Genomic DNA, 14,078 nt, shown 5'->3' with positions numbered 1-14,078 from the left:
ATACTATGACGATTTCATGACTTTTTACGCCTTACTATACTATGACGTTTTCATGACTTTTTACGCCTTACTATACTATGACGTTTTCATGACTTTTTACGCCTTACTATACTATGACGATTTCATGACTTTTTACGCCTTACTATACTATGACGTTTTTATGACTTTTTATGCCTTACTATATTATGAGTTTTTATGAGTTTTTATGCCTTACTGTATTATGACTTTTTATGACTTTTTATGCCTTACTACACAATGACGTTTTTATGACTTTTTGTGCCTTACTACACTATGACGTTTTTTATGACTTTTAGGCCTTACTTTACTATGACATTTTTATGACTTTTTGTACCTTATTATACTATGACGTTTTTTATGACACTTCATGCCTTACTATACTATGACATTTTTATGACTTTTTACGCCTTACTACACTATGACGTTTTTATGACTTTTTACGCCTTACTACACTATGACGTTTTCATGACTTTTTTCGCCTTACTATACTATGACGTTTTTATGACTTTTTATGCCTTACTACACTATGACGTTTTTATGACTTTTTATGCCTTACTACACTATGACGTTTTTATGACTTTTTGTGCCTTACTACACTATGACGTTTTTTGAGTTTTTATGCCTTACTATATTATGACTTTTTATGACTTTTTATGACTTTTTATGCCTTACTACACTATGACGTTTTTATGACTTTTTATGCCTTACTATACTGTCGTTTTTATGACTTTTTACGCCTTACTACACTTGACATTTTTATGACTTTTTACGCCTTACTATACTATGACATTTTTATGACTTTTTACGCCTAACTATACTATGACGTTTTCATGACTTTTTACGACTTACTATACTATGACTTTTCATGACTTTTTACGCCTTACTATACTATGACGTTTTTATGACTTTTTACGCGTTACTATACTATGACGATTTCATGACTTTTTACGCCTTACTATACTATGACGTTTTTATGACTTTTTATGCCTTACTATATTATGACTTTTTATGACTTTTTATGCCTTACTGTATTATGACGTTTTTATGACTTTTTATGCCTTACTACACAATGACGTTTTTATGACTTTTTGTGCCTTACTACACTATGACGTTTTTATGACTTTTAGGCCTTACTTTACTATGACATTTTTATGACTTTTTGTACCTTATTATATTATGACGTTTTTATGACACTTCATGCCTTACTATACTATGACATTTTTATGACTTTTTACGCCTTACTACACTATGACGTTTTTATGACTTTTTACGCCTTACTACACTATGACGTTTTCATGACTTTTTACGCCTTACTATACTATGACGTGTTTATGACTTTTTATGCCTTACTACACTATGACGTTTTTATGACTTTTTATGCCTTACTACACTATGACGTTTTTATGACTTTTTGTGCCTTACTATATTATGACTTTTTATGACTTTTTATGACTTTTTATGCCTTACTGTATTATGACGATTTTATGACTTTTTATGCCTTACTACACTATGACGTTTTTATGACTTTTTTTGGTCTCACTATACTATAATGTTTTTTTCTACTTTTTATGTCTCACTATACTATGATTTTTTTATGCCTTACTATACTATGATATTTTTATGACTTTTTACAACCCTCTTAAGAAAAATGTCCAGGGGAAAATGCAGAGTAACATAAAGTTGCCAAGGTGATTCTAACTAACCACAACAACAAAGAAAAGAAAAAATAAAGTGGCTTAGACACATGGCAAATGACACAGGAGTTGGTGTGTTTAATATCAGAATAACACAAGTAAGAAAATGCAACAAACAACTAAAATTAGATTAAGGGAAACAAACAAAAAAAAACTTTAGGGTTTCCAAGACTAAAATAACAGACAGCAACAACACAACAGATGAATAGGCAGCTTGGTGGCCAAAAAAGGGCCAAAACACCAGTTTTTAGAGGCTGATATACATGTCCAGTGATGAGGAAGTGGCGAACAGCTGACAGTTGTCTGGCACAGACTCCAGCTGAGATGGTTCAGGACTCCAATGAGGGAAAAAGGGGAGGGCATGACAGACCTGCAACACACTTGGAGAACAAAACAACCCCAAATATCAGTGGATGTAACAGGCTTTTCATGCCTTGCTATACTATGAAATTCTTTGCCTTATTATACTATAACATTTTTTTTCTTACTATACTACTACAGTTTTTAAATTCTTTGCCTTACTATTGTAAAGGCCTTGGTATATCTCTAGATGGTTTTCGCTCATCTTTGTTTTTCCCCCTCCCCTGTCATGTCTCTCTGAATATGTGTGTGGGCGTGGCTTCCCTCTCCTGGCTTAACTTCACACCTGTGACTCATCATTTCATCAAGCCTTCAGTACAAATACGTCGGCTGACTATCCACCACTCACCAGATTGTTCAGTCTACATTACAGTAGTCTGCTATTGGCCACATTAACTCCTGGGAAGATCTCACAGTGCTCAGTTGTAGTTTGTTTTGAATATTTTTGCTAATTTGTTCTCTCCTGTCTTGAGCACTCTCCAGCAGCCTCTGCTTGTCAAACCACCTCACCAGAAGATCCTTCGGCCTCCATTCCAGCCATGGCACCAGTCGTCTCTTCCAGTCGTCAGCCCACACCTGCCACCAGCCTTCCTTCTCTTGCCGTTGTTTTCATAAACCCTTTTTCACCCCTAACTCTTGTTGTGTCTGCTTTCGGGTCAGGAAACTGTCACAACTATGAGATCTTTAAATTGTTGATTCATTCAATGATTTCATCTTGCTTTTTCTTTTCTCTTCACTTTCTTTTACTGTTATTATCTTTTAACGCCATAATCACCAGGCTGACCTTGGTCCAGACAAACCAACCTCCACCAAAACCACGTCCGTCATCTCTCTACCACCAATGGTGAGGCCACCTCGGCCAAACAGCCCTCCCCCTCTACAGCCTCGACCAATAAAAAAAGCCCTCTACCCAAGGAGACCACACCCACCGCTGCCAAGCGACCACCAACACCTGCTGGCTCCACCAAGGTCAGTATAATCCATAAAATATAATATATCATAACATAACATAGTATAGTATAATATATACAGTATATATGTATATACTGTATATGTGTGTGTATATTAAGTTCATGTCTGCTGCTGAGATAATCACTGACCTGAATCTAATATTTGTTAATTTGTCTGAAGCTGAATTTAATGTTTATTTTGTTATTGAACAATAGTTTTGCCTCTATGGAACATATCACACACATTTAAATTAATATATAAAAATGTAAACATGTCATAAATATATAAATGTAGGAGTGTAGTGTATGATAATTAAATTTGCAGACGAACAGACCTTTTATTGAGGAAACACTTGTGTTACCACTTACTTTTGATCCAAAAGATAAATGAAGATAAACATGAAGCACTTGCCTTGTTTGGTTTTAAAAGCTCCTCATGGTCCGGTTTGTTTTTTCAGTCTGACAACATTAAAATCATCATTCCTTCTCCCGCTCTTGTTTTTTTGAAGACATCTGTCTGTCTGTCCCATTTCCGTCTCTGTCCCTTCTCCCTGTCCTCTTCAAATCTGACACACATGCACATTTTGGTGGTTGAAGGTCAAAGGTCAAGGTCACCGTGACCTCACAAAACACATTTTGGGCCATAACTCATGAATTAATACACTTATCATGACACAATTTAACACAAAGGTCTAACAGGATGAAATCAGGCGACTCTTCACACCTCTGTCTTCACCATCTTTGTTTCCAGTCTCTGTCGCATGAACGGTGTTTGATAACGCAGTCTTTACACAGCAGTAACAGCAGTAACAGCAGTAGCAGTACATACAGACATTAACATAAATAGTCTTATAGACTGTCACCCACAGCTTATCTCTACTCTCGTCTGATTTCCAGACTCCAGAAAATGGTGAGAAACGCCCATCGGTTCCAAAGGCCACGCCCACACCACGTCCAGCTGCAGTAAGAACGGCTCCTCTGCAACTGCTGCAAGCAAAACTGCAGGTACGTATTTACACACACATACAACACACACACACACACACACACACAGTGACAGAGGTGGTATTTCCGCTCTGCTTTGGCCGGATCATAGTTGCCGCCAGTGCGCCGTGACATCTACAACAGGACCTGAACTCTCTACAGCGGCTGGAACAATGAGTCACAGTGTTGCCTGGCGCCGCTCCAGGCAACAGGCTAACTGACTGAATCGCTGCCATATGTTATACTTTATTGGATTGGAGTGCTGACTTTCGAAGGCACCAGACTGGTATTTTTATCACATCAGCAACAGGATCTCACCTCTCTAAGTGACGGAGCTGTGACTCAGTCTGAGCCCTGTTCAAACAGTCAAACAGATATTCTGCTTTTTGTACATTCAGCTCAGCACCCTCAGAGAATATGATTCATTCACCCAGTTCACAGTGAAGCATTTTATCTACCGCAAGGTGCATATTTCATTTTAGTTTAGCACGAGTGAACTCCGTTATTTTTGTGACTGTTGACCCGATGGCTGTTCAGTCAAATTTCATGATGAACTCGCCACATGATGGCAGCATTACGAACACCACTTCATCAACATGATGGACATCCTGTCACACCTCCGTAAACAGTGAAGTGACTCAATGTTGCTCAGACGGCAAGTGACACATTCTTCACCTCACCGGAAGCCCAAGAATCTCCTGTACAGCCGAGCGATCGGGAACACGTAGCAAATCCTTTCTACAACTTTTATTTGAAAAATTATATGATGAAACGCTGATTCACAGCTGAGGCACATGTGGGCACAATAACTGGACAATAACAACCTGATAATCCCACAGCCATAACATATAATCACATTGTTTTATGATTTTTTTTGGCTGGACTGCTCTGGTTTCCCAGCTGCTCGGGAACAGCAGGGAGGAGGAGGAGCACTTCAATACACTGAGCCTCGCATCCATTACAGCAAATAAACTACTTTCATTCCATATATCATTATTACTAAAGGAGGCAGAGGGATAACTAAATATAAGACGCACAGAGCAGAGGGAGCAGGAAAGAGAGAAGTCTTCGGTAACGAGGCTTCGTACTAACGACTATTACCGACTCTACATATCAAACAGAGGGAGTCAGACATAAAGACCTGCCTCTAATAAAAGTCTGTGACTTTCTGGAGTTGAAGTAAATAAAGACTACAGTATTGTGGATCCCAGACGGAGGCTGTGAAAAATAAAGACAGTCTCTCTCTCTCTGAGTGATCATGTTACAGTAAAAACAGCTGAAATCACAGCTCAGTCTCTGACTTTAATTGTGTGTTTGGTGATTTTGTCAAAACGACGTCACAGTTATAAAATCAGAATTTTGACCAGAGGCGGTCCAGACATATACTAGGCTTAGACTTAGTCTTGTTTTTTTATTGTCCAGATGACTCACCTCTTTGTTTTTATGGTTTTATTGATCTCGCTGGTGATGCTGCCTTTGGTTTATTTGCACCATAATACTTAGACACTTTAATTGTATTTGTGATTTGCTTGTTTTGACTCTGTTGCCTTATATTACCTGCATGTTTTATTCTGATGCTTTGTGTAACGCACTGTGTAAAGTGGGTTTAGAAAAGTATAAAGCTATAATATTATTATTATTGTGTTATTATAAAGTTGCCATAACTAACAAGTTATTATCAAACAATTCTCTTATCACATCCAGCAGACACAGATGATAGCATTCATCTGGAGCCTTGTCCTTAGCTTTTTGCTACAAACAGCGAACTACAGCTGCTGGGAACAGGGTCGATGAGATCAGTCAGAAACAGTTAATGTGCTGTAAAACCAAAACCAGGAAATAAAAGAGGCTAAAATGCCACAAAAACTTGAGTTATTATTCATATAAAAATGACTGATCAGTGGAGCTTTAAAGTCCATCTGAAAATAAATTAGATTTTTTTTTTGTCTGCTGCAGTATACATACATACATACACGCTTTTTTAAATCACTTGTCCTGTGAAATCGAAAGGGAAGTATTTGTCTTTTCTATTTTTCGTTTCATAATTGTGCCCCTTTAGTTTTGCATACATTTACCAAAATACTGTGCTGTGCCCGTCTATATTTTATTAAGCAGTAATGTCAGCGTTCTGTCACAGGCAGAGCAGACAGTCACACAGGGTCAGGCAGCATTATGTTACACAAGAGCCACAGACTGAACAGCAACCATTAGCTTTCATGCTAAAATCTACTTTAGCAGCTTAGTTTGCAAGTGAGCAAATAAAGATTGACTGGGGGAAAAGTGCAATGCTAGTGAGAGAGAGAGAGAGAGAGAGAGAGAGAGAGAGGGAGCTAATTACATGCATCAAACAGCAAGTAAACATACCCGTAGCCTATATGCTAACAACACTGTTTGCCCATGAAGTGTAACTACAGTTATTGCTTTGTCTGTCTGTTCCCAGGTGAGAGGAAAAGGAGCATTGTGATTTTAAAAAAACGTATACACTGTTTTTAAATTCGTTGATTTTAACATGCTCTGTCAAATTATGAGCAACGTTTACAAAAGCAAAGCCAGAGCAGTGAAACAGATGCTGCACACTGTAAATCTGATCTAAAAAAGAAAATCTGGCATTACACAGATTTTTCCTAAATAGAATACAACTCATTTGAACATATGGCAACAAAGCATGCTAGCACTGTTTCTCAGTCTGCAACACAGATTCTACAGCCGGTATTTGTCCAGAACTACCTGCATGCTGATTCTTAGTTAAACAACAGTGTGGCAGAAGTGATAAAGTATTTGGCTATAAGGCTACCGGTGTTTCATATTAGCGTTGTTGAGCTTGTGTGCTGTCTGTACTACACAGCTAACAAGAACGACAAGGCTGAGAGCAAGACGGGAGAGGCCAAGAAACCCAAGACTGCAGGTAACAAACAAAGACACATTTGTGCTGGCATTTAAGAGAAGTATTATCATTATCTCAGGATTGTTCTCATGGGATCCTACAAATGTCACCAAAATGAAATAAAAGTTATGGACAAGGTTGTAAAAGCTGCTTAAGGCACCTCCAAGGGGACAATAAATATGCTGTAATTTTTTACTGCCCATTTACACAGTAGAAGCACATTATATTTAGACATGATGTACTGAGCAATAAGTTTACCTCAGTGATGAGTACGAAGATCACAAAGTCCCCTTCTTTCCTCTTTACTAGATATAATATGTGGCTTGTTGATGATGCAATTGTACGGTCACTTTTTACCCCTTTGAACCGAGACATCTCATCTTTGCTAATAATCACTTTCCAAGAGAATTAGAAGTTGTGACAAGTTCGGCTTCCTTTCTCTGCAGCTCGTCCTCGCCCGGCCTCCACCACCACTCCTGGCACTCCGGCTGCCTCCACTAACGGTGACACCAGCACCAGCCACCGCCGCCGGGTCATCACCAAACCCCCCGTGCCCAAGCAGACCCCGATGGAGAAGAAGCCGGCAGTGCCCCGTGCTCATCGAACCCCCCGGCCTATCAACGCCCCAACACCGGACCTGAAGAACGTCCGCTCCAAGATCGGATCCATCGACAACATCAAGTACCAGCCTGGCGGAGGAAAGGTAGGACAAACCAGACAATACAAGGGAGCTCTGTGATTCGTGCAGAACGGCCACGCACCTGCTAATATTCCTCAGTTGTTGCAGCATTGTATCAGCAATGATTTGGCACCACTTAGTTTGCAATCCAAATACTTGCTATGTGCTGTACGTCATCATTACATGTTTTACTCGGTGTACTTCCTCTACACTTGGACCAGACTGTCAGAATAAATGTTAAAATGTTAACACTGTTTAACAGAGATAACAATTTCTTTAAGGAATATCAGCTCTCTAGTTTGCTAAGAAAAAAGGATCACAGGCAGTTTTTGATTCTTGTGCATCTGCACTGAGAAGTTCATCAATCATCTACTTCACGATAATGACATCGGACAAAATAATCACCATAATAATCAACCACAGGTTAATGACAACAGCTGCTGCATAATAACATATAAATGAGTGATCACAGAGAGCGGTAGAGGCGACAGAAAGAGGTCCTGAATGACGACCACGTCTCAGTGGGCTCACTGAGGAAGGTTTCAAATCCCTCCATTAAAACAAAAAAAGAAAAAAAGTGAGGAGCACAAATAGTTGTATGTATTTCTATTTTATGAATGCAATTACTGTGTCACAGTTGCATGAAAAACACATGTTAAAACTACAGTTTAGTTTCTTGTCTTTAATAACTTAACAAATTGTTTTTTACGGCGACTTTGCAGCCGAATGGTTAGGTCCCGTACCACATGGAGTCCCCGGTTTGAGTCGTGGCTCGACGGACCGTTTGTATTTCCTGTCTCTCTCTACAGGTTCTATCTCATAAAAGCATAAATGGCCAAAAAAATAATAATAAAGAAAAAATCTAAGTGAAGGGATGTATTGTATTTCAGTGATGTCCAGCAGAGAGCAGCGTAGGCCTACCAACACTGAACGCAAAGCACTGTTGATTCCAATATGAAAAACAATTAACTGTCCAATCACAGCTTAGAAGTGGAGCCATGGGCCAGAATTAACGTCACAATCTCTGACTTGACTTGACTTAAATGTACATTTAAAGACAAACAGGCACTTTGCTCATTTCTACAGCACATCTCAAGCTGACTGAAGTGCTGTACGACAGGACACAAAGAGAACACAGGCAGAAACATACCAATGACAACAAGGGACAAATACCAATGAATTATAGACATGACAACAGATTAAAAGATTAAAGGGCCAAACAGGCCAGCGTATAAAAATGTGTCTTTAGCTTAGATTTAAAAGCAGCGATGGAGGGAGCTGACTGCAGGGAATAAGGTCTGTGATATAAAATGGGGCCTGACCATTTAGAGCCTTGAAAGCAATCAGCAAGGTCTTAAATTGAATTCTACAATGGACAGGAAGCCAATGAAGGGAGGCTTGGGGGGGTGCTCTCACTTTTTCGGACCAGTCAACATCTGTGAAGCTGCATTTTGGATCGCCTGCAGACGAGCTGGGGGATGTCCTTAATTGAATGACTTTTTTCTATATTATGGAAAGGCACAATTTGGCTTGAGTTTGGAAATGGTTCTTAACTGATAGTAACAGAAGAAGAAGAACAGAAGACTGAAGTCTTTTAATTTTATTCATTTATTTTTGTCTATTTATTCACACATTTTAGGCCGTTTTCCTGATGTGTCCTTTTATTTTATTCCAAATTTGTGGATTGTTTTCCTTTTAAATTCCCCACCTTTCATTTGCGGTTTTACTCACTTCAATACATCATTGTTCTTCATCTTTGTTTTCCCGTCTTTGGTGTTTCCTCATTGCAGATTTATTAGAATCACAATAGCATTTCCTCAGTTCCTGTCATTATTGTTTTACTTTTATTGTTTTTTTTTATTTATAACATAGTCATTTATTGCTCTGTGCGTGGATGGGGATGATGGTGGGCGGGATTTTTATTTTTATTTTCTGTAAAGCACTTTGTGTTAGATTATTTCTATGAAAAGTGCTATACAAATTAGGTCTGATTGATTGATTGTTTGATTAATACTCTGTAAACAACAATGCTCAAATTAGCATTTGTAATGAGTGATGAGTAGGAGAGGGAATATAATACCAGCATGCCAACATTCAAGCGGTTAACACACATCCTCTGCTCTTTATTTGACAAATGAAATGCCCACACCATAAAAACTCATATATGACTGAGCTCAGCACCGCGGACAGTGATTTCTTATACAACCTCACCTAACCGAAGAGAGGGCAGCTATACGTGTCTCTATTTATGCATTAGGTTTCCTTATTCCGTCCACTTTTTATCTGTCATTTGTCTGTTGATTCGGTTCAACATCCAGCGTTATCATTGTTGACCACGCCTAATGCTGCCATTTGTTTCCCCGCACCCCCCCCACCATCCTAAAAGGTGCAGCCACAATGAAAAACAGTTTCTGTGCATGTCAGCTATCCTTTTCCGTTGTGATGAAAGTGTGTTCATTGCTCAGACGCCTAGTTGTGCCGTCAGTGTTTGTGGCCGTCTGTCTTTTGCGCTGACGCTTTGAATCACAAACGTCGCCTCTCCTCCTGCAGCTGTGCCGTGTGATTTAATGTGTCTGTCCGGTTCGTCCTCTTTCCATCTCTGCTGTGTTGTCTGTCGTCCTCTCTGAGTTTACTGCATTATCATTACCAATGCATAAATGTGTAACTTCATAGCAGATCAAGGTTGAGGTCATTTGAAGAAGTAGCTTAATATTTGGCTTCTATTTGCTACATAGCAGTCAGACATGAAACTGGCACTTAATTTATTCTTCCAGCCACTATTTTCATCTTTTTCTTTAATTCCTTTTAATTAATTCCTTCCTTTATCTTTCCATGTGTTTGCATGTTTTCACGGTTGCCTCTTCAGATCTTCAAATTTAATTTGTTTTCTTTAGCATTAGATATTTCTGTCTGTTAGTCTGGAACTGCTCCATTTCAATCTCTGCTTTTCTGTGTTGATGTAAAGGTTCGTTGGAGGTGCAGATCTCAAAGTGCACTTTCATCTTCTTTACTTTCCCTTAAAGCCCTTCTACCTGGTCACACTGGTAGCACAGGCTAACATACCGCAGTCACTGGCTGGGAGACATCATCTCCCCCTTATTTATCCAATGAAACGGCATGCTCGCTCCTTTTTTCCAATACTCTTTTTCATATTCACAGCGACTCCTCGCTTCCTCAACCTGTGTCACTTAGACATGATTACATGGCCAATTAAAGTTAGATCAGTGTGGAGAAGGAGCTGCCGCTTTCTCTCCAAAAGAAGAGTCACCGGGGGGGGGGAAGTGTTGCAGAGTGTCTGGTTGTCGGCGTCACACTGACAAAAACAAAATGTTTGGTCACTATTCAGCCTCTCATGTTCATGTGCTGCAGGTCTGGTCCTGCTGCGCCGCCTCACTTCGCGTTTCAGAGACGTGCTTGTCCTCTTTCCATCAGTCTATCAGAGTGAAGCCACTAAACGCACACAAACACATCGCCACCGTGCATCATCGCAAGAGGCACTGACTCATTCAGATGCCAGTGATACTATTATTGACTTGTCTGTTATGTATTTTAATATTTTCCATTCAACAGCAGCTTATTGATCTAACAACCTTTCCATCCTCAGTGTTTTAGGGATTGGACTGGTGGTTGTGTGTCTGAACAACAGTAATGTGACATTTGATGTGTTTTTTCCTGGTTGTGTATTTATGCTGACACTCTTTTTGTGCTGACATTTGATTGTCAGGATGAAATTGTCTTACATCTCCATTTTACTGCCAATTAAATGGCTGTTATTATCCATCTCATGCAGTGTATCTGACATGTGTACACGTATGTTTAATCCACTTCCTCCTCCCCCATTTGACTGACACATTGTTAACTATTAAATGTAATTAGTGCGACTGCTGTCGATTATTTAAAATTATTCATACACCCACACATTGGGCTAAAGCTTGGTTCACTTTGCTTCTTTTTGATCCACGCAGTTATTTTCCATGCAGTCATATACTATGCTTCCCTTATGATTAGCTGTAGTAGCCCATACACCCGTCTGATCGGTCCAGCCCTTCCCCCCGCCCTCGCTCCACCTGGTCGGCACCTCATTCCCACCGCTCCACCTGCTCTTCCACCCCGCTGTGTTGTGGCATGTGGTTTGTTGGAGGTTCTATTGACCAGGGGGTGGTTGTCTTCCCAGGTCTCCTCCACCCCGAACAAGACATCAGACCCCTGTGCCCCTGCGGCCAAGGCCAGAGTGAGTCCCCCTACCATCTACACCCTCACACCTCACACACTCCCACCTTCTCTCTGCAGTAACCACCCACACAGCCCATTCTACATCCACCCAGGACACACCACACCCTCTGCTGTGCCCTGTTAACACTACCTGAAAATATATACAGCTGACTACTTTTCATTATGAATATTATTATCAAACTGTTTTCTTCAAAGCAGAATGAAAGGGAGATTTTTTTTTATGATGACCTAATATTTAAAATGAAATAAATAAATAAATAACCTTCTTGTGGATATAATTGAATTTAACTGTTGCTGAACATTTGCCAGAGTCAGTTGTTTTAATTAATCATTGACCTAACTGAGAGCTGGCCAAAACGGACTCACGGATACGACAGTCAGATATGGTGTGTCTGAGTATTTCCCCCTAGACTGACTTTATAAAACAGATGTCTGTGAAACTGTCGACATTAATATCTTGAACTCTTTGTATTTCAAAAAATTAAAATAACTGAGCTAAGCTAGTAATGTCAGTTAAACAGCAACGTCTAGCAAACGTTGGCTACCATTAGCTAACATTTGCTAACATTAGCCATTGGTTAGTTCCTTTCATTCATTTAATGAAGGAAGGAATCAGGCACAAAGTCTTGATCATTTTTTTAAATGAATTTAAATTTAACGAGTCCATTTAAAGCTGCTCTACAAGCTGCTCCAGTCAGTACAAAAATGAATGTTAAAACAACCCAACAGAAAACACTATAGCAGCAGCGTCATGCGGTCGCAAAGACGTTCTCTCAGCCTGGGATAAAAAGGGGGAAAAAAACTGATAAATACAGAAATATTGTTCATAGAAGTAAAAAACTAAATCTCCTCTGTTTTTACAGCTTAGCTCGACCTCTGCTTCTATACTTGCAAAATGCCTTTTGTATGTTGTGTGACAGATTCATAGGTCTCATATCATAATAGTCCATCTGAACTCCACGGTTTCTTCTGATTTACATTTTCATTTCCATAACACCTCAACATTTACATGCACTGAGCTTAATACACTGTTCAACACATTCAACCAAATCTCGCCATCGTCGTCGACTACACTTCTATATCCATCCAAACTCTCCAAAGGACACCGCAGTGGGGACTGATGACCGTGTTTTCTTAGATTTAATCATTGAACATAATTAAATTAATTGATGTGGCAGCCATGTGTTCCTATGTTCTATCACTGAACATTGATTTTAGTGCAACTAAAGAATATTTCCAGTGATGTCACTCTATAACAGACGAATCATACCTGTCTATGTGCTCCACTGCAAACCTTTACAATTATTAACTACACCGATAACAAATGAAGCTGCCACATTGCAAAGACAAGAACTAGCAAGTACATGATAGAAACAAATAATACACATGCTACACGTAACCAAGTAGCTGTTCCTGGATTTGTTTACTTCCTGTGTGCTAGTTGTAGATGTATCCCCTGCGCCTGATGACATTACTGTAGTAGATACACATCAGTGGTCGCATGGACAAGCACATAGAAGGAACTTACCAGTGAAAATGTGTGTGTGAATTTGTAGTTGAAAACTTTCAGACTTCATGAAATGCAGTAGCTTATTTCTGTCCTTCAGTTTCACCGTCTGTAGGTTTCACTGAGTTATTTTCCTTTTCTTGTTGTAACATGAGGAAACATGTGCAGTGTCCCCTTTAGTTGCCAGGATTCAAACTAGTCTTTATGGAACCTGAAGAGGCCTGATGAACCGCAGCCTTGCAGCTACTTTAGGGCTATTGAAATTAATTAGGATGTTTACAATGGGCTGTTAGAAAGAGAAAACAGAGAGAGGAGCCTGTTTACAGGCTACTGCTGAGTGTTTGTGTGTATGTTTGTGTGTGTGTGTGCGTGTGTGTGTGTGTGTGCGCGTGCGTGCGTGTGTGTGTGTGCATGTGCTCACGCATTAAGCGTATTAGCGCTAACTGTTTAGTGAGTCATCCTTTGCTGGTGCTACCTGCGTCATCATGCCGTTTTCATCCTGGAGAAGGAGACTAAGACAGAAACAGAGATAATGCAGGAAGGTTTCGTCTGCTGCAGAGCTTTTTACACAAACAACCACAGAGGCAGTCGAATCGTCGGAAGGGAGCGACTCAGAAGGCTGGGGCTGACATATGTTACTCAGCGTGACGAGCCGAGTCCGTAGATACCCAATTTGTGGACTTTTGACAAAATTTTTCGTCCCAGCAAGCGGGCCTCGGAGACGTTTAACGAGGCATCCCTTCCTTTCCGAAGGGAGCGACTCAGAAGC

At 39.8% G+C, this 14,078-nt stretch overlaps 1 protein-coding gene across 1 annotated transcript; it reads left to right on the top strand.

Moving 5' to 3' along the window:
• Positions 1-3,989: 3,989 nt before the first annotated feature.
• LOC130170103 (microtubule-associated protein 4-like) lies at positions 3,990-11,926 on the top strand. Its single transcript, XM_056377250.1, has 4 exons — positions 3,990-4,027; positions 6,852-6,911; positions 7,337-7,593; positions 11,744-11,926. Exons 3-4 carry the CDS (start codon positions 7,459-7,461, stop codon positions 11,924-11,926), a joined length of 318 nt encoding a protein of 105 aa, XP_056233225.1. The 5' UTR covers positions 3,990-4,027; positions 6,852-6,911; positions 7,337-7,458.
• Positions 11,927-14,078: the final 2,152 nt, after the last annotated feature.

This window comes from Seriola aureovittata, chromosome 1 (assembly GCF_021018895.1).
Source record: "Seriola aureovittata isolate HTS-2021-v1 ecotype China chromosome 1, ASM2101889v1, whole genome shotgun sequence".
Classification (NCBI taxonomy): Eukaryota; Metazoa; Chordata; class Actinopteri; order Carangiformes; family Carangidae; genus Seriola; species Seriola aureovittata.
This window is presented reverse-complemented; position numbering and strand designations above follow the sequence as displayed.

Coding starts and splice junctions, on each gene's coding strand:
- LOC130170103 (XM_056377250.1), top strand. CDS start 7,459: ATGGAGAAGAAGCCGGCAGTGCCCCGTGCTCATCGAACCCCCCGGCCT. Junction 7,594..11,743: donor ACCAGCCTGGCGGAGGAAAG/GTAGGACAAACC, acceptor TTGTCTTCCCAG/GTCTCCTCCACCCCGAACAA.